General features: G+C 40.8%; 1 protein-coding gene across 1 annotated transcript in view; it reads right to left on the minus strand.

The window, feature by feature from the left end:
* Positions 1 to 668: 668 nt before the first annotated feature.
* SYCP2L (synaptonemal complex protein 2 like) overlaps positions 669 to 25,671 on the minus strand; it is a 53,684-nt gene continuing 28,681 nt past the window's right edge. The window contains exons 23-36 of the mRNA XM_073329632.1: positions 21,543 to 21,598; positions 20,198 to 20,252; positions 15,765 to 15,921; positions 14,369 to 14,418; positions 12,909 to 13,005; positions 11,705 to 11,799; positions 11,480 to 11,549; positions 8,599 to 8,730; positions 7,415 to 7,536; positions 5,805 to 5,899; positions 3,483 to 3,582; positions 3,335 to 3,393; positions 2,356 to 2,425; positions 669 to 731 (exon numbers count right to left, since the gene is read on the minus strand). Coding sequence (XP_073185733.1) covers positions 669 to 731; positions 2,356 to 2,425; positions 3,335 to 3,393; positions 3,483 to 3,582; positions 5,805 to 5,899; positions 7,415 to 7,536; positions 8,599 to 8,730; positions 11,480 to 11,549; positions 11,705 to 11,799; positions 12,909 to 13,005; positions 14,369 to 14,418; positions 15,765 to 15,921; positions 20,198 to 20,252; positions 21,543 to 21,598 — 1,221 coding nt within the window. The remainder of the gene's footprint in view (positions 732 to 2,355; positions 2,426 to 3,334; positions 3,394 to 3,482; positions 3,583 to 5,804; positions 5,900 to 7,414; positions 7,537 to 8,598; positions 8,731 to 11,479; positions 11,550 to 11,704; positions 11,800 to 12,908; positions 13,006 to 14,368; positions 14,419 to 15,764; positions 15,922 to 20,197; positions 20,253 to 21,542; positions 21,599 to 25,671) is intronic.

Below are 25,671 nucleotides of genomic sequence, written 5' to 3' on the forward strand. Positions count from 1 at the left end.
GACTAGATGACCTCCTGAGGTCCCTTCCAACCCTGATATTCTATGATTCTATGAACAGAGTCAGAGGTGCACCCTAGCTCACCCATTGGGCCCTGGAAATACATCCCAGCTAACCAAAACAAAAAACAGGCTTTTCTTAAGTTACTAAAGGGTTACTAAAGGGTTAAAGAGATGGCAAAATTGATATTTTCCCCATTTAGAGAAAATGATTTTCTTCTCTTTATAACACAAAGAAATGAAGGGGAATTTAATTGTCACAAATGAGCAACATTTTTGCTTAAATCATTAAATGAACAGCCTATAATGACTAAAGGAGTTTATTTGTAAAGGTATTAACAAAACGTGTAATGCAATCCATTTTACATCAATTTGTGATATAAAGCATGATGTTTATTTGGATTTCTGTTCATCCTTGAAACTCAAATTTAAGTTGGACCTAAAAGATAGCACTGCAAGGAACCCAAGGGTACCACTCCTTATGGACAATGGAAGGAGACACCTGAGTAATAAAACAAAGTCAAAAATAGCATTGTAATTATTTTGAGAGGCGAGAGATTGAGGAAAATACATCCTCCATATTCTCCACAAGACTCAGAGTTCTTCTATAGAAACAACGTAAGATGTGTGATGTCCTCAAAAACTGTTTTACAGTACAATATAGTGTTTTGTTAATCAGAAGCAACAACGAACACCTTACTATTTTCTTCCACCTTCTCCTGTGGATGTTCATACTACAGGGAGAAAAAGAAGAGTATTTTAGAAAAAAATATGAGCATATTAATATAAAGATTTTCAAATGTAATCTGGAATTAATTGAAATTTAGAAATAAATTTTTAAAACGGTTTATTTTTAATTGCCCGTTGTTCAGTTAAGGGCATAATACTGCAAGGTACTGAGCATCTTCTGTGATGTGACAACTCCAGGTTTCAGCGTGCTGCATTTCATTTTCAAAAGTGCTGCCCACAACAAAGCAAAGGGCGCTCTCTCCACTGGCAAGTGCTCGCAAAGCCACCAGTTTCATGGGAAACAGAATCCTGAATTCAGGATCTGACATGTAAGTGAAAGAAGATTTTCTTTGAAGTGCCATATTAACATCATTTTAGCTCGTATAATTATCATCACTAGCATATGGTTTACCTTCCTTGGCATGGGGAACTGGCTTTCTTGAGCTCCTAAAGCACCATGCACACCAACTGCATTATGCACAAATCACAAAAACCAGAAGATCCCACCATCACAGGAATACTAAGGCAGTGGTCACAAGCTTCTAAAGCTATGCCAGAGACATTATACAGGTCTACATATAAGAAATGAACAGTGGCACTAGTGTGTGTGTTGGGAGTGCCGAGGAGGGGTTGAGCTTGATAGAACCCAATTCATCTAGAACATTTTGAATGTTTAGTTCAGCTGTTAAACATTCTCCTGCTGAAATCTAGCACCAGCTCAATGGCTTATGCGAAGTATGTAGCTTAGATCCTTGGTAGAGTCATAATTCAGCATCAGTTTTATCATCTCCTACTGTAAAAGGAATCAATATTTATTTTAGAGATTTTTCACTTTTTAAAATTAGGGTTTGGATTTTGCTTTAAAAAATATAAAGGAACAGGAAGCAAGAGAAAATTCGAGTGACCTTCTAGAGTTATGCTCTTTAAATAATGAAGTGACCACAGGAGAAGTATTATTCTAGCACTTTAGAAGATTAATGGCTCTATTATGTCATTAAATCTTAGCCATAATTAATAGTCCCCGGAGGAAAGTCTCTCCTTGTTCCCCATGGGTGATGGTAGAGACCTATGGGGGCACTAGAAGGAGGTATGACTGTGCCTGGCCCTTTCATGGTGTGAATGCAAGAGGAGAAGGATCGGGCAAAAGGTTAAAAATGGCACTTTACCAATTCTGCAGTTTTGTACTATTTTTAATTGGTTTCAGAAAATGCTGATTTCACTGTTCATAAGAAGAAACACCAAAGTGACTTTTTGGCAAGAAAAGGGACAAAAAACATGAATTAGGAAAATCTAATCTCAGTGCTGTTGGTTGACCTAGAGTTTGTTTCAGAACAAGCCAAAGTTTTATGATCAACATGCATCATGTTCAACAGATTTTGTAAGGAGCTGTTTTAGAGGTTGCGGAATGATGAACTGGGCTTATATGCACAGAGTTTCCCAGCCAATCATCACGAAGCATGCTGAACCAGATGATGAAACATCCTAGATGGGATATTCTTGCCTATTCTACTTAATGGAAAAAAGTTTCTCATTAACAATTCCTCAGCAAATAGATTCGTACTTCATTTGCTGATCAACTGCTCCTCAGCTCAGAATCCAGATACAAAGCTGCTGGTGTACAGCACCTACCGTTGTATTTTGTATTGTATCTTTAAAACTCCTCACAGTTTCTTCCAATACTGAATCCATAGTCTGAATCCTGGAAGAAAAATAAAGGTGGAGAATCTCATTGGATGGCCTCCTTTCAGTGTGCCCACGCTTACTGTTTCATAACTAAATCCCTGGGGTTCCCCTAACTGCAGCTCAGCAGCCAGCACAATAGCTAGCATAAGAAAAACCCTTGGACTTCTGTATCAAGTGCACCCGGCTCCCACTGTTAGCCACAGAGCGAACATGCTTTTATTTTGTCCAGTTACCCAGACTGAATAGCGAGAGCCTCCAGTCTCCTCAAGAAAACCACTTCAGAAACGTGGGGGCAAATGCAGATCAGGCATGCTCTCAAATACAGAAGAAGATCAGGACCAGCCATCTAGCACTTCCTCAAAGATCCCAGTCAGAGACCAGCTGCTCCATAACAGAAGATACTGGAGCAGGGATGTTGACCTTGACAAGCTATTTTAAGGTGGTAAGGAGCTGTAAGGACCAATTTGGGGGAGTCAAGGGTTTCCATTTGCATTTTGGGTTTATGCAAAACCAAAACTCCAGGGAAACCTGCAAAGAACCACAGCCACGTTAGGGTTTATGAAACCTGCTAACCTACTTCAAGCACATGTGAGCAACATAAAGGTGGTCCTGTACCAAAACCTCAGATCCAAGCACCTGAAAACTATGGGACTATTTAAATCCAAATTTTGCTGCTCTGGTCCATAATTACTAGTTACAGGTTTCCAAGCAGCACTGATTAAAACAGAATAAAAGCTTGTTTCTCACACCAACAGAAGTTGGTCCAATAAAAGATATTATCTCGCCTACCTTGTCTCTCTAAAATAAAGTCACAGAAGTAATGACCAGCATCAGAACTGACCATTTAACTAAATAACTAAGACTGAGCAAAGATATTTCCTATCTCTAAAATGACATATTTAAGAGACAGCTGGAAGATAAATACCTTTGCCTTTGATGATTACAGAAAGAGCTCAGTTTGATGGACTGTTTATTCCAAAAGTCCTACAAGAGTTTCCCAAAGAGTACACGTGTTATTTTGGAACTGGACATTCAATCCATGTATGGGTCAAAAAACAAAAAGACATACACACCACTGTGTCCTTCTCAAGGATGGATAAAATTTGAGTATCCTTCTCAAGATTGGCAAGTTCTTGGACAACAACCTTGTGGAAGTTCTCCAATTTATTCAGTCTGCAGGCAATAAATAGAAGTTCAACATCTTTAAAATGCAGCATTACAAGACAGCAGATGACTGCTGCAATTTGGTTTATGAATTATGTAGGCCACAGCTCTGCAGATTTGTAAGGAAAACAAACAAAAGCAGGTGTTTTCTTTCCAACACACCATCAGCTGATTTTTTAAAAAAATATCTATTTAGCAGAACGTAAACCATTTGTTACAATATAGCTAGCACAGGAAATACTATGCCAAAAAACCTGAGTATACGTCTTCAGATGAGTGCAAGAGCAACATATTGCAAAGGTAAACATAAGGAAATTCTTGGAAAGAAGGCAAAAGTAGGTACATTTCTCAAGTCAGAACTATCCCCAGGGACGTACATTGCCAAGATACCATAGCCATATACACATGAGCAAGCAAGAATAATTTGCACATGGGGATTAGAGGATTCAGGGGATTGGTTATATAAATGTAAAGGCTTTACCTTCCTAGGGTACGGCTTTTAGATAGGTGCCTGAACAGTACGTACCACAGGTGTTATACTAGATGGCAGCTTTTCAGTGGCCTGCACTGGACAAACATCTCTGTCCAGCTCATAGTGAGCAATTATAAAAGCACTGACTCCTGCTGCTCCTGGGCACCTCTAAAGTCAGTGGGCCAAAGGTGCAAACACATGCTTTAAGCACATTTTACAGTGGGTTTTGGCACCACAGGACAACAACTTCATCGGCCCCGCTCCTCTGAAGAGTATATTAATCCCATGGGCTTATCCAGGGATATCGCTGTTAAAATGGAGCCTAAAAAGAAAAGGAGTACTTGTGGCACCTTAGAAACTAACCAATTTATTTGAGCATAAGCTTTCGTGAGCTACAGCTCACTTCATCGGATGCATACTGTGGAAACTGCAGAAGACATTATATACACACATGGTCTCTGTGTATATAATGTCTTCTGCAGTTTCCACAGTATGCATCCGATGAAGTGAGCTGTAGCTCACGAAAGCTTATGCTCAAATAAATTGGTTAGTCTCTAAGGTGCCACAAGTACTCCTTTTCTTTTTGCGAACACAGACTAACACGGCTGTTACTCTGAAAAATGGAGCCTGTTGCTGATCAAGCATGTCTGTTAATGGGGACACAAGGCCATCCACCAAGTTTTCCCCCAATTAAAAATATTCTACTGAATTTGAAAGTGACAGGGAGAAAGTAACCTAGGAGCTGGGTTTTCAAATCTGAAAACTGACAACACTTCCTAATTAGAAAGAGAGCAAAAGTTTTGGTTTTTTTTCCTGTTAAATGGCGGTTTCCATTTCTGACCAGTTCTAGAAAAATCTGCATACAAAGGCACAGCAGCAGCTTTCTACTGTAAACCCACGCTAAGCTTCGGCAAGAGAAATGAACAGATTTTTATTTTTCGCTTCTGTATTTACTTTCATCAAGACAGGCGCTTGGTACCATGCGAGCTATATATTTTATACAGCAGGGATACAATGGGAGGTACTTGTATCCTGTGTAGTTTGTAAGTTAAAGGTGCAATACTTGCCATGAATTTGGAACTATTTCACACTGCCAAATCCTACACACTGACGCACATTCGTGAGCAAGGACATGAGAGATGTTCATGATTAGTCTATATCAATATTGATCCCAAACTGTGCTTGTGCATTAATTAGATTTATATTTATGCAGTTAAGCATCACAGCTTAACTGACTATAGAGATGACATTAAGAGTATGAAGAGCTTTCTAGAAATTGACTTCTGTTTCATTATTTTTGTGTTGAAAGGGGAGGCAAGTGATACCATTTGAGTGTAACAAACGAAAAGAATTTCATGGAAGCAGACTTTTTAACCTGGACTTCCAGTCAACGGGACACAAAATGCCTCTGTTGTCCAGTCTCTTGGCTCCAGTACCCTTTGCATTGACTCCATTCTCATCCCCCTTGCAGGGAAAGTGGGTTATGCACAACATTGCCTACACATACAGCTCCACTAGTGCAGGAGGGATTCATTATACGCAAACAGCCCTACTCACCACAAACAAGTGAGCATCACAGGAGCTCTCCTCCCAATGGATTTTTTTTTTAAACAAGTCAGCTAGTGTCATTTTGTTTTGTAACCCTAAGAAGTGCAATACTTTACTGCCAAGTTCTATTACAAAAGGCATTCATTTTTCAGAGTTACTAGAAAACTCATGCAAATTTTAAGCTGTTTTTGGCAAGTAGCAAATTAGTTACCTGCATTGATGTATCTGATATAATAAAGCTGACACACTTTTTTCAGATGTCTTCAAAGCATTCTTTGCACAAATCTCCATTCTTTTGTACCTGGACTAGAGCACAATATAGACATCTTAATATACAATGTCAAAACAAAACAAAACACTTAGTCTAAAACTTGTCCACATATACATTTCTACTGGTTTAGCTGAACTGGTGCCACCCCTTACATGGCAAACTTATTTTGGTTTAGTTTAAACCTGCTTCTAATCAACGTAAGCTAACCTGAAATAAGACACAAACAAACAAACAATTTTTTTTAAAAAAGTGTTTACACAAAGGTTCACACTGGTTTAACTAAATCAATTTATTTTCACTCCTTGACTTATATCATTGGAACTCTGTAGATAAAGCCTTAAATTACACAGAGTATGCTACAAGTGAACATCTAACCCATAAAGAGAACAGATTACTGCCTGAGAAGTTACTAAGGGCCTTATCCTACAGTCCTTACTCACACCCTGAAGTGGGACAGAAGGGCTGCAAAATCAGACCGTTAGTTAGCACCATCTCAGGTCAACAACAACAACAACATGATTTTTTCCCCCCCAGTGTGTGTTGGGGTCATAACTAAGTTCCATGGTAAATCAACTGCCTCCATGTAATATAAATCCAAAGAGACATGTCTAGGTCCTTATGAGTACATCTACACAGCATCTTGGAGCAAGCCTTCCAGCCTTGGTCAACAGGCTTGAGCCTGCAGGGTTTGTGGTGTGCTCTAAAAGTAGCAGTATAGACAGCGCTTTGAAGTTGTGACTCAGGAGGTGAAGCCTTCCCACACCCCAGCCCAAGTAACATCCTCAAAGTGCTGTCTTCACAGCTATTTTTAGAGCACTAGTGCGAGGCCCACTAGCCCAGATCTGTTGACCCACACTGGGAGGTCTGCTCCCACAAACTCCAAAATGCTGTGTGAACATACCTGGAGGTCTACATAAGCTCTAGCTACTCAGTCAGCCTATATAGTTTTCTGACTCATTACAGAAAAGATGCTTACTTAGTTTATGGACATTACTGGTCACTGTTCTCTCTGTACAGTAGCCAATAATTTCCATAAATTAAAGAACCCACCCAAAACAATACAATTATCTCTCCCCTTCCCCCCCCCCCTCCTGCTGTATATGTCTGCTTATACACTCTAAATATGTGTGGCCCCAACCCTGCAACCAGAAGAAGTAGGTATGCCACTATTAGGTTGGGATAGGATTAAAAAAGGTTGTTCCTTTCCATCAAATTATTTGGAACATCTAAATACAATTAAATTGACATCACAGAATAAAGTTTCACTTAAAAGAACTCTCCATTCCAATTAAAACCATCCTCTCACAACCAATCCATTACCTTCCCTTGGGCATTTCTGAGAATAGCTGGGCCTTGCAGCATACCTAGATGTGGGGGAATGAATTCCTGAATAAAGGACTCTCCAACTAACTCCCTTCCCCCAGATGTATTAATTTAATGACAGTAGGGTCAAGCATCCCAGCTAATCAGCTGTTTGGTTGCTTTGTTTAGGTCTACACATGCCAGACACTGAATACACACTAGGAATATCATGCACACTGTAGAGTTACCCAGAATGTTTTTGTTAGTTGGTTGGTAAAGCTTTCAAAGGCAGCAATGACACCAGAATCACTGACGTCCTCATGCAGTATCTTAGAGACAAAGGTGTCATCTGAGTCATCTGATTCCCGACCTGCAAGAGAGGAAGGTACAACTCCATGCAAAATGTTTCCCAAGCACTCGAGCAGACTTGATCCTAATTGTTATCTGTTGCACTGCAGCACATTCCTTCACTACACAAGATGCAAGTGACAACCTATGTTAGAGGCGAGACGGTGTTTCACGGTCACTCTTCCAAAGTTCTTGGAAACTGGAACAGAACAACCTCAAAATTGAGGAAGTCTGAGAAGGAGTTGTCAATCTATTACAAATGACTGTATTGTAGAACAGATATTTGGGCACCAACCAAGTATACAATGTATTAACATGTAAATATGGGGCATCAGACCAAAAAATATTGGGCTTCTTAATATCTTATTGATGAGCAGGCTTGTTTCCAGATAAACCCTTTACTAAGAATAGAAACTATGTACAGAAATGAGGCAACAAAAACATCCTGCTACTCTCTGGCTGCAACCTGCGACAGCCCCGTCCTGGGCTCCTTTGCTTCCATTCCCCAGAGGGAAGTGTGTCCGAGGAAAACCAAAGACTGTCTCTCTTCATAAAGTGTGTGGTCTCTGCACTTTCTGGAGGACTTACTCTGTAGCACAGGCCTTGATACCACCGCTTTGCCTCTTGTGTAGTCCTTTACAGTCACTGTGCATTGATGCAATCCACTACCATTCTGATTTGGCAGTGATTTCCATGTACTTTCCACAAAAGTTGCTAGTATCTATAGAAGGGGCAAGACAGTGGGCTTGACTGTCCATTAAGTTGAAATCTGGGAGCAGGTACACTTGAAACTGCTGTCATTTCTGGACGTTTATATGTCCATTCCATGCAGCTTCCACACCAGAACTTGCAAATAACGGGACCAATTCTCCTCTAATGTATACCTCCAACTCCATTTATTTCCATGGAGTTAACAGTTATTTACACTTTTTCAAGTTCACAATTTGATCCCATTAGAATGGCTCACTTTAAGAGGCGTTCACTATAGTTCTCTCTAGGTTTGGACACAAACTACAATTTCATTCAATAAGGCCAAGTTACAAAGGTTTTGAAATGCTTGTTTTAAACACCGGCCTGGTGTTACCTGTTTGAATCTCCTTTTTCTTCTCTATTGAATCAAAAAGTTTTCTTGGCTCAGGAGAAATGCCAGGAAATGACTGATCCATTTGCCATCTTGAAAGTTTAGGCTTTTTTACGACACCACCAAGCGATTGATCTAAAAAACAATACTGGTACAGTAGAGATCTATAACTTAGTTCCACACTGAATATTTAGCAGGACTGAACAGTGGCCTACCAACCTTGCAATAGCTAGCATTGCTTTCTGGTTTACAAGAGTCTCAGTGAACAATCCAAATTTATCTGAGACACTGGTTGTACATTTCTGCAGGACAGTTTGGAGTCTCCTTATTCCTCTGCACAGGCTACCTACATCATCAGACCCTGCACAGCCTCTGCAGAACTGCTGCTTCTCCCATGCACACATGGCTGGAAGAGTGTGCAGACAAGGGCAGTGAGTGCACATAGCCTCATCTCCACCTCTTCCAGCGTGCCAGCAAGAGCAGCTGGAGAGAGGGAAATAAGGATCACAAGTAAAACTTCAAACTTCACATACCAATTTAATGCTCTTAGGGCTTAGGCTCATCTAAGGAGACAGAAGCCATATTTTAAGGAGTACACTTATAAAAACAGTCCTCATTATCAGCTTTAATGATGTGCAACTGATGACGTGTGCATGGTGCAACATGTGCTTTTTGAAGTTTATCAGGGCTAGGAGAAACAGGAACTCCGTGGATTATTCCTAAACTCTGTAAGGCAGCGCACAGCAGGAGCAGCTGTGGCCCCCGAGCAGCTCACAAGCGCTACAGGGCAGTGGTATCTTGGGGTGCTGGCACCCTTTCAGAGTTCATGCCGTAAACTGAATATTCAATTACGCCCCCAAGAATATCTCCAAACAAAAGCACACAGAATATCACAATGCATGTTCTCCATAAATAACCAGATAGCCACCCAATTCAATTCATAGAATCAATTCATAGAATCTCAGGGTTGGAAGGGACCTCAGGAGGTCATCTAGTCCAACCCCCTGCTCAAAGCAGGACCAATCCCCAATTTTTGCCCTAGATCCCTAAATGGCCCCCTCAAGGATTGAACTCACAACTCTGGGTTTAGCAGGCCAACGCTATGTAATAGGGTTACATTTACACTGTAGACTAGAGCTACCACAACTGCTGACTTAAAGCCACCATTAACTGCAAATGATAATAAATTCAGACACGCTGACTCCCTTCTCTCCTCTATGGTAATTCAGGAAAGTGCTAGACTGATCTGGTGTATGGGTACTCATAGGTTACATCTACACCTGGTGCTGGGGAAGGGATTCCCATCTTACACAGACACACCCACTGAAGCCCGAGGTTCACTTCCTACAGCCTGTACCTGGAAGATGAGGTCTCAGACTCACAATGGGTTTTTGATGGGTTGGGTTTTTTTTAAACCAACAGTTCCTTGGTATAACATATATACATAATAACACAGTAGCAACCTTACAGTGAACCAAGTGTTTTGTCTGGTAATTGGATCAGTGTCGAGAACGTCTGCATGAACATCACACACCAAAACCCTATTGTCGTTTAGCTAGCGTATAGCTGGTTTTCTTCCAACAAGGAAGGATGTGCTGCAGCTCCACTTGAACAGCAGATTAGAAGAGGATTATGTGAATTCATCCTCATTGAAGACATGTCCTTACATGTCACTGGTAATTTATTTACTTAGAGCAGACGACAGTAGTTTGTACTGATGCTTTTTAAGTATGGGAATTAAATATTCACAAACAGGTTGAAAACACAAGCAATACCCCATCATTAAACTGTACACAAAATAGGTCACAAGAGGGGGAAAATATATTTTAAAAAGTAGTGATCATAGGAATTCTTTTCACTAAAGCCAGGCAAATTTGTTTGATTTTGCTTCAACTAAGATTCACAGCATTGTTAATAAGCCGTTATTACAGAACATCTTTAAGACAATAAAAGTCATTAGCAACTTGAAGAACTGAGTGACCAGGCAAGACACGAATCATGCACCACTATCAGAGTGGCATTCCATTTTGATGCCTCAGGTCAGAGAACTTGAACCCTCATGCTTCTCTAACAAGATGCTAACCCTCCACACCCTCTTGGCTTTGTCCTCTTCTAGTTGCCAGACAGTTATGCAAAGGCCACACAGAAAGTGTTAGTAGAGAAAGGTGCTAGGGAAAGAAGATCCTTGGATGTTCCTGCAGAAGCAGTGTCATATTGCAAATTACAAAGATAAAGCATACCCTCAAGATAAATACAACTACACATACACTCTGCGACAAATTAATTGTGCTCTCTCAAAAGGACAGCAGATGGTAATCAAGCAAAACGAGAAAAGGATTCGATTTCTACATGCTGGTGCCCAACAAGAGAGCAGCTAAAACCTTTCAATATTGTAAAGCCTCCACACTGTGCTTGCCTTTAGTAGAAATACTGTGTAGTAAAACGAAAACAGTCATTATTGGAAAGGGATTAAATATAAGGACAACCTTGAGCACAAAGTTTACCCTCCGCTCTTATAGCTGGGGAATATAACTGACTATTTTTAAACAAGTGCTGATTTAATTATGTCATAGTTCCAATTCTGTAATAAGGTTCAGATTTCCCCACCCCCACCCCATTCTTAGGGTCTTTGCTCTGCGTGTCTCTGCTCAAGATGGCCTCAGTTAACCAATAATGTGACTAAAAATAAATATGAGAGTCTTAGACAGGAGTAAAGTCGTATAAGAGCTACAGCACGGAAACAGTCTCACAATTTGCACAACAAGAAAATGAAGTCTATTCAGACACTTGACGTATGGGGGAGATTTTCAGAGACTAGGGGCAGTCAGGCACCCCGCTTCATGCAGAAAAGCTTCTGTGTTTACTTAGATGGTGTCTATTATACCTGAGCCTTTTCGTTTAAATTTGGAGACTTTATCTTCTCCTGGGAATTTACTGGATACCTCCTCATATTTCTAGAGAGAGGGGGAAAGAGAAAGGTGCATTGCATTAGCTGTGTAGACAGGGGAAAAAAAGGCCACCTCATTTCCAAACAAAACTTATTGTTGTCTAACTATTCATATTAAAAGTAATATAAACAGAATAGAACAGGGTAAAATGTAAACCTCACTTTCTTCTCTCCAGCATCAGAATAGTCATGGGAAGATGCACTTAATGGTAGTGTCAGATCATCTGCTTCCAAATCATCTGAAAGAAGTGCTTTAACTGCATAAGTGATGAATTATTAGACAGGTAATACAGGCAATCGATTCTGGATTGTATATCGACCAAGTGCATTGAATAGTGAGTAACAACCACCACCACCTTCTTCTACAATCAGTACGAGAGAGAGCGCTATTGTATTTTGAGCTGCAGTTGAACAGCATTCTTTCCCTTCCCAGGACTGCTGCAGTGGCAATGAGCACATCTGAAGCAAATACACGCATCACTATCTATTCCAGCAAGTATGTTCCTGGAGGGGACAAAGTAAGGCAGAGAAAAATGAAAATACTTCAGAGCACTACATATAAAATTCTATATTACCAGGCAAACTACAAGCAGGGACATGACCAGCAGGATAATTTTTTATGATGCTAGGACATGAGAGGAATGAGATGGCATTTTATTACAGTAGCTTTTTCAGACATGGAGACATTAGGCTGTAAAAACTGTTGGACAGACAGCTAATTTTTCCAGCCCCAAAATGTAAGGTTTAGCTTACCATAATACACATTATCACACTGGATCCAAATATCCCAGGACACAACCGCATTGTGTATATAGATCCATAACTGCTAGTTACTTGCATACAGTAGAAGCTCTGAAGGCAGTATGTATATGTATGGACAGATACACTAATATACCTAAATTGAAATTACATTGTAAGCTGTAACAGAGGACTGTTAGGAATGTTTACGTCATAAGAGAGACCACTATTGTGGAATGGAAAAATCTTCAGCAAAGATTTGTTTCAAGTTTAAAACAATACAAATCATTAATCAGTTTAACAGCCTCTTTACAAATTTAAGAGTGCTATTCAGAAAAGAAAATTCCAATTTTCGTGGACTTGAGCCATTGATGTTGATGTCATATTCAGTTCCCAAGTGCCAGAAATCCTAAATCTGATTTCTTCCCCTTCCTCTCCCCTCCATCTATTGGTATTGGATATTCAAGCATGGATGACAAACCAGTCTAGCACAAAGCATAAGCATAAGCAGCCCTCCCAATGTAGCAGGAATTTCTGGGGAACAGGGGGATAAAGGGAATATAAAAACGTATGTGGCTTCTTTCTAGTAGACTGTATGGGAATGGGGAGGAAACAAAACACTAAATACCAGGGAGTTCCACTGCAGAGAAATCAAGCCTCATTGCACTGGATTTGATTTCCTTCTTCAGCACTTTCCTGTGCATTGTTGGTCTTGAAACACCAACCTAAAATATATGTATTTTTAAAGTACATATTTTATTCAAGAAGCAAAATAAACATTAGTAGTGACTAGGCTATTAGCATGTATAGGCTCCTCGAGGGAGATTTCCTGAAACACCCAAGGGGTTTAGGAACATAAGTGCCATTGATTTGCAAGGGACTCATGCTCTTAAATCTGAGGCACTCAAAAATTTCCACTTTAGCAAGTACCGGTTACAACTCAAGTCATTCTTCATATGAAACACCACAAAGTATTTTAACGGAGAGCAGAAGGAGAGAAAATGTAAGAAGCCTGGTATAAGCTTTCTGATAGTTACTGACTATTTATCATGTTTTCGCAAACATCCTTGACTTCATACAGTATCTCCTATGCTCACAAGACATGGCAATACTAACATTTGGAACAGTGGAAAAGTTTGGCATCACTATTGTCCATTATTTGAAGTGTAGTTTGGCGGCATGCCATGCAGCCTGTAGCCATGTTTATGGTCCATATTTCTGAATCAAATGGAAAAATTGATTGGGAGTGAGAGTTATCCAGGGAGTATGGGAACATGAGCCCAAAAGATGGCCAGAGGGGAGCCAGTCTACCACTGAAGGAAGTGGGACAGGAGGCTCAGACAAAAACAGAGGAGGGAGGGGAGAAGAGAAACAGTGACAGGGTAGAGGAGCACAGGTTCTGCCATGAGGTTCCAAATATTCAAATAAGCTGCTGTAGCTCATCAATGCTTATCTAAACTGAAGTATGCCCGGGTTTCCAAAGCTGATGTTGGATTATACAGGTTAATTCCTGCCCTGCTCCCAAGAATGACAGGTAAATAAAATCTAAGTGAGGCTCATTTGCAGTAGAAATTCTATGATTTTACATGTTCCATATGCCTCTAGGCCTTAAACCTCCAACTAAAATACATCCTACCCCTAACCTCTAGCAGATTCCTTACTAAAGGTAGAGGAGAATGTAGGTAAGATCCTTTAGTGAACACTGCTTTGAAGTGTGTAGTACACACCAAGCTGCACTCCAGGACTTTCACTGCACTGTCGTGATGTCCCCCTGACTAGTTACTGTGAAGCAAACTGGTGTACTGTAAATTCACACTCTGGGTTGCTGCACAGTCACTCACCCTGTAGACAAGCCCTGAGATGCAACACACCTGCAGCTAGCAGCTCAATATACCTTGATGCTAGCAGACTAGTCTATGAATTATATGTTCCTTCAAAAGGATAAAGTATTTAGGTTGTATTTGAAAACCCAGGTATAACTCTTGATATTTACCTAGCTACATGCTACGTATTCATCCCTTAACGTGCTTCACATAAGTAATGCATTAACATCAGTAGCAGCATAATCTAAAAACCATAGCATCTTACTTTCTTTGTGTGGTAATCACTGCCACTACTTGCAGACGATAACGGCAACACTGTAAGAGAAAAGGTTTTATCCAATTATTGGCAACATGGCACACTTTTGCTCCTCACCTGTCAATTTACAGTTATCTGCAACATGGTTAAGTCTCATTCAATTTTATTTGGATTTTCATAAAATGTACAAGGCCCAACTTAACGGCATCTCCACACTAAAATTTAAAAACCACTCATTTGCTTACAGAGCTGCCCATTAGCGCAAATTCAAATACTATTAAGACCACTTCACCTTTTTGCCCAGATGTTCGAGGCTGGACGTTGCAGCTGGTTTGGAAGGGCAACAAATCCAAAGTCGGGCAAACAAGTGCGGGGATGAATGGGAAGGGGGCTTAAAGTTGAGGGACCTTCCCTGAGGACATTCTGCTGCTACTTCATTTTTTTTTTTTTTATTACTACTACTACTATGCTAAAGGGCTCAGTCATGACTAGTTGTGCAGATCTCATCTCCCCATGCCAACGGTGAGGAGGTCCCAACCCATTCAGAAGATTATAGGTTAAACTCAAGAGGTTCAGAAACCACTGCTGATTATGGAGCACTGGAGCTGTGTCTGAACCTCTTGAGTTTAACCTATAATCTTCTGAATGGGTTGGAACCTCCCCCGCCATTGGCATGGGGCGATGAGATCTGCACAACTAGTCATGACTGAGCCCTTAAGCGTAATAGTAGTAATAAAACAAATGAAATGGCAGCGGAGTGTCTTTGGGAGAGATATATGGTATATGATGTGTGAGTGAAAGACACTATCAACCTTTAGAATGTCCATTTATATTTTATTGCAGAAGTACCCAGAACAGAAGATGAGCACTCATGAGTCTGAAAAAGTAAAGAAGTCAGCAGCCTCTTTCTGCAGCAGGTTCGGTTTCTGCTGGGTTTGAAGATGCAGCCCCATCTAGCTGGCATTTCAGCAATCTTAAAGAGACAAAGGCATGGAAAATTGTAGCAGAGTCCCCAACCTCCAGGAAAGCTCATAACATTCTTGCTGGGCAGAGATAGAAAGCCATACTTTGAACATTGCCACTACCTGAGCATCTATGAGCACCCCAGGATCTCATTTTATACCTAAATTACAAACATGTGTTGTTAAGAACCGATGCACTCCCTCAAGGCAGGGACAGGCAGGCAAAAATCTTGGCCAACTCTTCCCTAACCTATTAGAATACCAGCATGATTTTAGTCTTGTGCAAACTGGGCCACAGCCAGTCAGTTTTCATTCAAGTCCTCAATCTCACAAACACTGCCGAACCGAAACCAAGACTTGGACGTTTTCACCATTCAGTTTACACCTTGGTTACACAGTAGGTTACATCAGCTATGTTGTGCCACACATGACATAGCCCTTACCTTTTAATTTACTTCTGACCCTTGGCCTTCTTCGGGTATAATCTAGGGTTTTTGTTAATGATTTTTTCTGAGAATCTAGGATCCAGCTCTTTTCACTCTGACTATTGCTTGGAGAGTCGCGATTACTTTCGGAGAAAAGATGTTTCCTATAATCAGACTAAATATACTAATAAGTCAGTTCTAACTTCCAAAAATGAATGGCAGTGCAAATCTTTTCACCAGCAGAGGCCCACCACACCACCCTGTGTGGAGGGAGGGGCCCAGACCTCTGGCTCCAGCCCAAGCCTGGAAGGGTACACTGCAATGAAACAGTCCCGCAGCCCGAGTTCCGCAAGCACAAGTCAGCTGGCATGGGCCCATTGTGAGGGTCTAGTAGCTGTGTAAACATACCCTAAGTGGCTAAAGCGGTCGGTCCAGCACCTCTTATCAGTATTAAGATCACATACACGTTTAGGGTGCAGGTGCAGCCACCACCAAATCGTAATTTCAAGACAGCAATAAAGTCTCCAGTGGATGCAGGTTTTTCTTTGCTGTGTAGACACTCTCAGCTGCTCTGAATCACAAAACAATAGCAGCACGCAACATAAGGACTGTCAATACAAACTGTTAGCCCGTGGCAAACGGAGTACAAATCTACCCCACACTAGCCTACCATGGCCTGTCAGCATGCACCCAGCCAGGGCCGTCCCTACCTATTTTGGTTCCCTATGCAGCCCCAGACCTCTGCGGGGGTGGGGGAGGGGAGAAGGCTGGCCACTTCCTACAAGAAGTGGAGTGACCTGGCCCCAGCCTGCTCTGCTCCCCTGGCTCCGAAGCTTGGGGGGGGAAGGGGGGGGAACTCCCCCGAGCACTCGCCAGCAGCACATTTGGGGCTGGGTCGCTCTACTTACCAGTGAGTGCAGGCCTGGCTGACCCTTTCTGAAGTCCTCAGGGGAGTGGGGGCGGGGCTGGGGAGGAGCAGGGTTGGGGGACATGGGGAAGAACCGGAGCAGGGGCTGGAGCAGCATGCAGCTGTGCAGGGCACCAGGAAATTTGGTGCAAATTTCCTGGTGCCCTACGCAGCTGCGTACTTTGTGTATGGGTAAGGATGGCTCTGCACCCAGCTGATGGGTGTTATCAGTTCATTAGAGTGCTTTGAGCTAGTCTGCTTTGAAAACAGGACTAACTCAAAATGTTCTAACAAACTTAACACATGTCAGCAGGGCGCACATGGACAGTTAGATTATGGTAGGCTAGTGTGGGGTAGAGTTACACCACAGTTTGCCACAGTGTAACTGTTCATGTAGACAAGCCCCTCAGCCCCATCAGTAAAGCCCCGTTCCCTGCTCACCTATTTCAGGCTCCTGTATAATACAGGCCATAGAATGGCACCAAAATAATACCTAGAGCAGCTCTCTCAGAACAACATCCAATCTTGATTTAAAAATGGTCAGTGATGGAGAATCCACTACAACCCTAGGTAAATTGTACCACTGGTTAATTACTCTTACCATTAAAAAAATTACACCTATTTTCAGTCTGAATTTGTCTAGTTTCAACTTCCGGCCATTGGATCATGTTAGAACTTTTTCTGGTTGATTGAAGAGTCCATTATTAAATATTTGTTTCCCATGTAGGTACTTACAGACTAATCTAATCACCCCTTAACTTTCTCTTTGTTAAGCGAATGAGCTCCTTAAGTCTATCACTATAAAGGCATGATTTCTAACCCTTTACTCATTCTCATGGCTCTTTTCTGAACCCTCTCCAATTTATCAACATCCTTCTTGAATTGTTGACACCAGAACTGAACACAGTATTCCACCAGCAGTTGCACAAATGCCAAATACAAAGGTAAAATAACCTCTCTATTCCTACTCAAGATTCCCCCTATTTTTGTATTCAAGGACTGCGCTACCCTTTTGACCACAGCATTGCAATAGGTAGGTGCTCATGTTCAGCTGATTAACCATGACAACCCCCAAATCTTTTTCAGAGTTAATGCTTGCCAAGTATCCTCTAAGTATGGCCTACATTCTTTGTTCTAAATGTATACATTTAGATTTACCTATACTAACAATACATTGTTCGCTTGCAACCAACTTACCAAGTGACCCAGGTTACTCTGTATCAGTGACCTGTCCTCTTCATTATTTACCACTACCCCAATTTTCAGGTCATGTGGAAGCTTTATCAGTAATAATTTTATGTTTTCTCTGAGGTCATTGATTTATAGAGTAGGGTCAAAAACTGATCCCCTGTGGTACCCTGCTGGAAACATGCCTACTCAATGATGAGTTCCCATTTACAGTTACATTTTGAGACCTGTCAGCCAGATTTTAATCCATTTAATATGTTCCATGCTAATTTCATACTCTAGTGTTTTTTTAAATTAAAATCAAGTTAAATACCTTACAGAAGTCTATTATATCAACATTACTACTTTTGTCCACCAAATTTGTCATCTCACAGAAGATATCAAGTTAGTTTGAGAAGTTCCATTTTCCATAAACCTAAGGTATTGGCATTAATCGCTCTCCTTTAAGTCAAGTCTCATATCAGGCACTCCATTATTTCGCCTAGCATCAATGTCTGACTGACAGGCCTATAATTACCCAGGTCATCTCATTTATCCTGTTGAAATATTGGCATAACATTAGTTTTCTTCCAGTTCTCTGGAACTGTCCCAGTGTTCCAAGACAAAATAATCATTAATGGTCCAGTGAGCTCCTGAGTCAGCTCTTTTAGAAACTCTTGGATGCGGATTTTAAAATGTCTAACTTTCATAGATGCTCTTCCTGAGATATTAGTGGAATAGATAATGTGTTACCATATGACTAAATCATCTGTTTTTCCCCCAAATATTTATTGAACACTTTTGCCTTTACTGCATAATTATTAATAATTCTACCATTTCCTTCTAGTAACAGACCAATAACATTGCTCAGATTCTTTTTGTTCCTAACAATTTTTTTTTAAACTCCTTCTTACTATCCTTAACTCTGCTGGCTATAGATTTCTTTGTGTCCCTTTGCTTCCCTTATCATTTTTCTTCAATTTATAGATTCTGATTTATACTCCTTACTATCAACTGCCCCTCAAACCCCAATTTGCAACCATCTCCACTAGCTGCCTTCTCTTCCTCTCAAAACCAGTTTGGGCTTCTCTCTCGGTTATGACTTTTTGGGCCAGTAAAATGTTCTTACACAATTCCCGATCATCACTCACATTTTTTCAGATTAAGTTCTTCCTTCCAGTTGTTTTCAGCTTTGTGAAATTAGTCTTTTTAAAGCACCAAGTATATACATATTACTGGACAATATGGGACTTCATTCTGTTTGCATATTATAAATGTGATTTAGTTAATGTCACATACATAATCTAATTTTTAGTTCTGTCATCCTCTTGTCTGTTAAGACAAGGTCTAATATTCCAATACTTTGTAAGATTAGGAAATTGTCATCTATAATGTTCAGAAATTCCAAGGATGCTTTAGTCCTGGCAGCATGAGACCTCCAGCATGTGTCACTCAAACTGAAGTCCCCCATGGATCATGCAGCTTCTTTCTCCTACACCTTATAGATAGGGGTGTAAGGAGCCGGTCATCATGTTCCCTTGGTGTCTGCTACAGATCACCAAATCACACAACTAATACCCCATCTTGAACTTTATCTATTAGCACCTTAATCCATAAGCATTTAAAATCATTTTCTTCTAAGTTATCAGTGACTCAGAAACTGGTAATGCCATTTTTGACAGGGAATTGCACTCCTCTTCCCTTTTGCCCATGTGATCCTTTCTAAATTGATTTTAGCATGCCAATCATCTAGGACCATAATGTGAACCATCCCACCAGGTTTCAGTAATACTAACTAGATCAAATATTCTCTCATAAAATGAGCAATTACAGTTCCTCTTGTTTGTTATCCAGGCTCCTACCGTTGGTGTATAGGCAAATGAATAATTTTTTTTCTTCATGTTGTTCAGTTCCTTGATTAAATTTTGTTCTCAACATCTTGATTTTTTTTTGCTGAGTGGTCCTATCTTCCTTCTTTTTACACTCCCATTTTATTATTAGTTTAACCCCCTCCTGACTACTCAAGCCTGGCTGTCTGGGCATCAGCTGTCTGACTTCAGATCCAGAGCACTGGGAACAAGAGAGTGCATGTAAATTTTCAGTTAAGTGGTGGTCACGACCCCACAAAGAGTGCAGCATAGGTGCTAGCTCCCACAATAGGTTCTCCACAGGTATGGAAGTTTGATTAGCTGAGAGAAAGTTATCATGCATTTGAATAAATCTGGGGAAGGTTCACCATCACCAATTTTAACCTCTCCATTTCCCCAAGTGAATTTAAACAGGCCATGCTTTCAGTTTATTTACATGCAGAAATAGGCCACTTAATATTTACACATATGCTCTATACAATCTACCATAATTAATATATATTACCTACCGGCCTTCTCTCTAGTTTGGTTGATTCCTGTTTCATGTTTCCATTTTCGTGACTTCTGTTGAGTAATCCACAATTATGCATGTTAGAACTAGTCAATGAAGCTCACAACAAATCATGATGGATTGGGAAAGATATGACCATTCTGCAAGCAGGAGCACTGCCAACCCTATGTGTTCAAAAATCATGAGTCAAACAGAAATAAGATTTTTTTAAAATACTTAATTGTGGAGTTTTTTTGCTTTCTGAGTCTTTAGGATGCATTCATTTCACAAGTTCAACTTTTTCCCTGCAACACTCAGGACCAGAAGTTTTTAATATTTTTTTTAAATGGAAGTCAAGATTCTCAGGCCAGTTTCTTGATTCCAGGTGCTGTTGCTTTAAGAAAGATACCAACTACTGTGAGCCTCAGGATAAAGATTGAGAGTTGGAAACACTGCAGGAACAGCTTGCGTTAGCCAGGGGTCTGAAGGGCAAAGGAAGATAAGGGTGATATGTTTGAGCTTAGAAAAGGGTGACTATGGAAAATCTTTTATAACACTCTCCTGGCTGATCCTTTTGTAGGCACCAGACTTCAAAGTATCCAGCCTCTTTCCCATCAGAAGACAGATGTCTGGTTAGTGATGCATCTGATGAAGTGAGCTGTAGCTCATGAAAACTTATGCACAAATAAATTTGTTAGTTTCTAAGGTGCCACTAGTACTCCTTTTCTTTTTTAAAAAACAAGAAGAATAGCAGAGAACACCAATTCCTCAGATGCACAACTCCCCCCATCCCTCTGAAAAAGGTAGTCATAACAGCAGCCATCATTTAGAGGCAAAAATGAAGGCCAGATCCTACTTTCTATATTAACACAGGTAGTTATTAAACAAGATTTAAAGGGGCATCTAAAGCTACGTGCCTAAGTGGCCCAATTTTTCCAGAAATGCTGAGCCCCTCACAGCTCTCGTTAATTTCACAGGGATGCTGAGAGTGGTGTAACTAGCACTGCTGGAGAAGCGGGGGAAAAATCAGGCCATTTTAGTTGGGTGCCTAATATTAGGCACCCAAGTTAGAAAATCTCAGGCACTGAATACAACAGGATCTCTTTTGTAAAAAAACCTAACAGGATTCGGACGGTTATTCTCTTCTCTCAGTCTTTCTGTATCAGATACAATAGCAACAACAAAGATATTTCTAATGTGTCCACCACCATTACACATAGGCAAGGAACCACCTTCAGAAAAATATATTGGCATCTTCCTTTTTGTTCTAACTTTATAAAAGCAACATCTTCTTAAAAAAAAAAAGACACTGTGTTCTTTACCAATGCAAGATGTTACTATGAAAAAGATATATGATGCTGTACCTCTGGTTTTGTAAAGAAATCTTCTGGCCAAGAATTTTTTGTTTCGCTTCAGTGACCTAAAATAGAAGCCACGTATTTTAAGTTTCAATATCTCATACAATATTCTATTAAATGAATACATGTCAGGTCTTGGAAGGGATAAAGAGGGAACTGACTAAAAATATTCCAGAATAAGACTGCTTTTTAAATGGGAGGAATTAGTTAAGTGAAACAATATAGTGTGAGATAGAGGTTTCTCAAAACAGCATTTTTTCACTTTTGCCTTGCTTTATTACGAAAAGAATTCTGAATCACAGAATATATTACTAAAATGGTATTCAAATCAGGATAACCCTGATAATTGCCAAGGCACTCTGGATAAAACACAAAATGCTAGACATGGCAAATGTTGGCTAAAAATATTGCTGTTTATCTCAGTCTAAATAAGTGTAACATATTGTAGAATGTAGGAGAGTAGTACTTTATGCTGACACCTAGTGGTAGTATTGAAAGATGTAAGGTGCCAAATACTTGACTGAGATTCAGATTTTTCCTTTCAGCTAGAATTTGAGAGGCATTAAACCAGGAAGAGGTAATATTTGAGTGGATAGCAAGCATGGGGCAGTAAATGGAATCTGACCGAGAGCAGTTAAACTGCTGTTAGTTACAATAACCTCATTTCTTTGCACCATCTGTTTAAATATTTCACTACGTGCTGATTAACATAGAAGTTCAGTGAATTCCTAGGAGAACAGTTGAGTTTTGACACTTGGCTCTGCATTTTTCTTTACATTACATCAAAAGCACTTAAGGTGCATCAACATTAGCAAACATCTTAACGTCATTAGCAAAGGTCTTAATGGTTAGTCTCTCAGGTGCCACACGTACTCCTTTTCTTTTTGCGAATTATGTTAATGTTTCACCAGTGTTGAAGATGCACCAGTTCTACTCCCAGCAACGGAAGCTTTAGGGGCACCTATATTCACCACAAAACAAACAAGAATTCTCCAGCCCTAGTGGCACTTAGTAGACTGGTCTTACCTTATGTAGGCTAGTTAATGTTACACACACACAAAATTATTTCTGAAAACAAACAGTGAAGTTGCAAAGCAACTCTAGAGTTAAAATGCCAGAATTAAAGTTATCCATGCAACTTTAATTCAACTCCCTTGTGTGTATGTATTGTGAAACAGTCATCATTTACATGATCACGTACTACTTTTTCCACCAGATTCACTGCCTCATTCAGTGCACAGGATGGACAGTACTCACGTAACAAGCAGCTATTCAGTTTTTCATTTCCTCCTCATTGTTCAATGTGTGACCCCAGGCCTTATTTTACTGCACACTATTCAAACCCTGAAAACAGAATTATTAATTTCCTCATGGGCTTTTCCTGGTGCCCATCTCAATAGTATCCGAGTATTGCACAAACATTAGTTTATCTCTACAATGAGGGGGTATGATCTCATTCTTACCAATGGGGAACTGAAGCACAGAAGGATGAAGGTCAAAAATATCCACTCATTTTGGGTACCCAGTTTGTGATCCCTAGGAACTCATTTCCCCCATTCCCAGAGTCTTTAGCTTTATATAGCACTTTATACATACAAAGCACAGCTCCCATTGATTTCAACTGACTGAGTGCTCAGCACTTCTACCAATGTAAATAAATAGGGTGTCAAGTCAGCCATTCAACAGCCAGGGGATCATCCCTTCTTTTCCTGCAATCCTCTGCCTCAGTCACCACACACATTCCAACTTATGCAACAAATGAAGCAGAGGTCCTAAAGTCTTTCACCACACACCCCGATCCAGCTCCAGCCTGGGTACTGAATGAGGCAAGGGTCCTGTAGAAAAAAATTATGATGTGATCATGATCATAATGTATACATGACAGAGCTGAGGCTGAATCCCTGGTATTTTCTATCTTGTGAAGGCTTGTCTTTATAATATCCTTTTAATTTAGGTTTTTGTGTGCAGTTTTCTCTTTTTTTAAAAAAACAAACAAACAGTCTTAAATAAAAGAAATTTAATCTTGTTGCATCATACTGACACCACCCTGGGTAGAGTGGAAACTTTTAGATCCACTGGGGAGACATCTGCCACTTGAAATTACAATGCATTAGTAAGTTATCATCCTTTCTGTGGACCACCACTAGATGAGAATGTGAGACCCAACAGCAGAGGAATGGTGAGACTCAGGAATCTTTGGCTCTGTTTCAGGCTCTGGAGAGTAGTGTTTTCCAGAGGGCACTGAATCTTTTGCCCATCCCTCCCCACCCCATGCCTGACTCCTATTTCTGTGCCAGTCCTGTCTCTTCCCCACCCTGGCTCCTTGTCCCAGCCTCCTTCCCCAGCCAGTCCTAGTCTCCTCTGCTAGACTTTGCATCCCAGTTCCCCTAGGACTTTATATATCCCTTTCACCCTTCTTGCCAAATCATTCTCAGTTCCTGCCCACCCAGTTTCCCATCCTGTCTCTCTGCCCCCGACCTACCATCCAGTGGCTCCTGCACCCATGCTCACATTCCTTATCCCCACTGGCTCCCAGTCCCTCTTCTTTGCCATCCCATCCAGTCTCAGTGAAATTCTCTCTCTCACACACACCCCTCTACCCCTCCTTGTTCCATTCTCTTTCCTCAGCCAAACCCAGTTCTCAACCAATACTTTGACTTCCCATCAGAAATGTCCCCGCTCCCCAATTCCACCTCCATTCCCTCATCTGAATGGCTCCTAGTCTTCATGTCCAGCCTGTCCCAGTCTCCTCTCTCCCCTCTACTTTCAGTCCCACTGTCCTTGCCAAGCCAGCCTCCAGACCCTCCCACCATTGCCAGCCTCCTTCCTAATCTACTCACACCAAGTCCAGCTCTCATGCCCTCTGCATTTGACTCAGGCAGCTTTCTTCTCCATGCTGCCTGGGCATCATAAGGGTGGAAGGGGCATTGAGAGCATGAGAGATAGAGAGAGAGCGCACGAGTGCCTCCCTGCTTTCAGTTCTGGTGCCCAGACCTGGATCTGACCTGCAGCAGCCCAGAGCTGCAATTGCAGAGAAAGTCCTCCAGAGCCTCTGGCTGGAACATGCTCAGGATGGATGGAATCTTCAGAGATTTTTAGCTGTGCTTCTCTAGCAAGTCCCAAGTACCTACAAATTGTAACTTTTCAAAGGCTTAGAACTCTTTTCATGGGGATGAAGAGCGGCAGATCCCTCATAAAGGCTATTGACCCCACCAGCTCCCGATACACACACCAAATTTCAAGTCCATGCTCCCAAATATGGAGTGTTAGAACGTCTCAAACAAAAAGGTCACCAGAATTTTAGTGTGTGCTACCACTATTTTTCCCTAGCATTGTTCTCAGAAGTGACAACCATTTTGGTTTAACTTTTCCAAAACATTTCAGCCTGAGGCAGACACCCAGCATGGAAAATTTCAGCCAAAATGGTTAAAGTCAGAAAAGTTATAAGCAACTGAGAATAGGATATGAAAATGAGAAGGGTCAGGCAACCATAATACCAGCCCTGCCTATGCCACCACTTTGAAGGATAGGGATGAAAGACTATTTTTGTATGCTACCAAATGGTAATGATAGTTACTGTAACAAAAATCAGAGGTTTCATGTGTGGAAGCTATCCGGAAGGAAGTTACCAGAAGTACTCAGTAACTTCTTGTAAAGACCTAGACCATTCATGCAACTTTTTGGCTTTCATTAAAGTTCTTGACAAGTTTCAGGCTTAAGTCTGACACCTATTTTATAATGAAGAATGTCTTCTCAATTATTGACTTATTTGGGGTTTCTCAGCCTGTGAGATGTGACCACCTTCCATTTCTCTATGGCAAGACCGGGATCCCAAAACCTTCTGTTGTAACATGGAGTCATGATATGAAAGCAGCTGAGAACCACTGACTTTAGTTCATCCTCTCTATTCAGGCAAGGGGAAAAAATTGACTATTTAAACACAGCAAGATATTCTCAACCTCATTTGAATCAAGTTACTGTCCGTTGGTAAGGAAAACAAACTTGATGGTATGGACTCAAATGGCTGCACCATATTACATCCACTGCAACCTGCAACACATTAGGACTACTCCTTCAGATAGAAGCACAAGCTTTTGCGTCCAATCCTATGAAATGAGACATGAGTCTCACATCT

The sequence above is a fragment of the Lepidochelys kempii genome, chromosome 2 (assembly GCF_965140265.1).
Source record: "Lepidochelys kempii isolate rLepKem1 chromosome 2, rLepKem1.hap2, whole genome shotgun sequence".
Taxonomy (NCBI): domain Eukaryota; kingdom Metazoa; phylum Chordata; order Testudines; family Cheloniidae; genus Lepidochelys; species Lepidochelys kempii.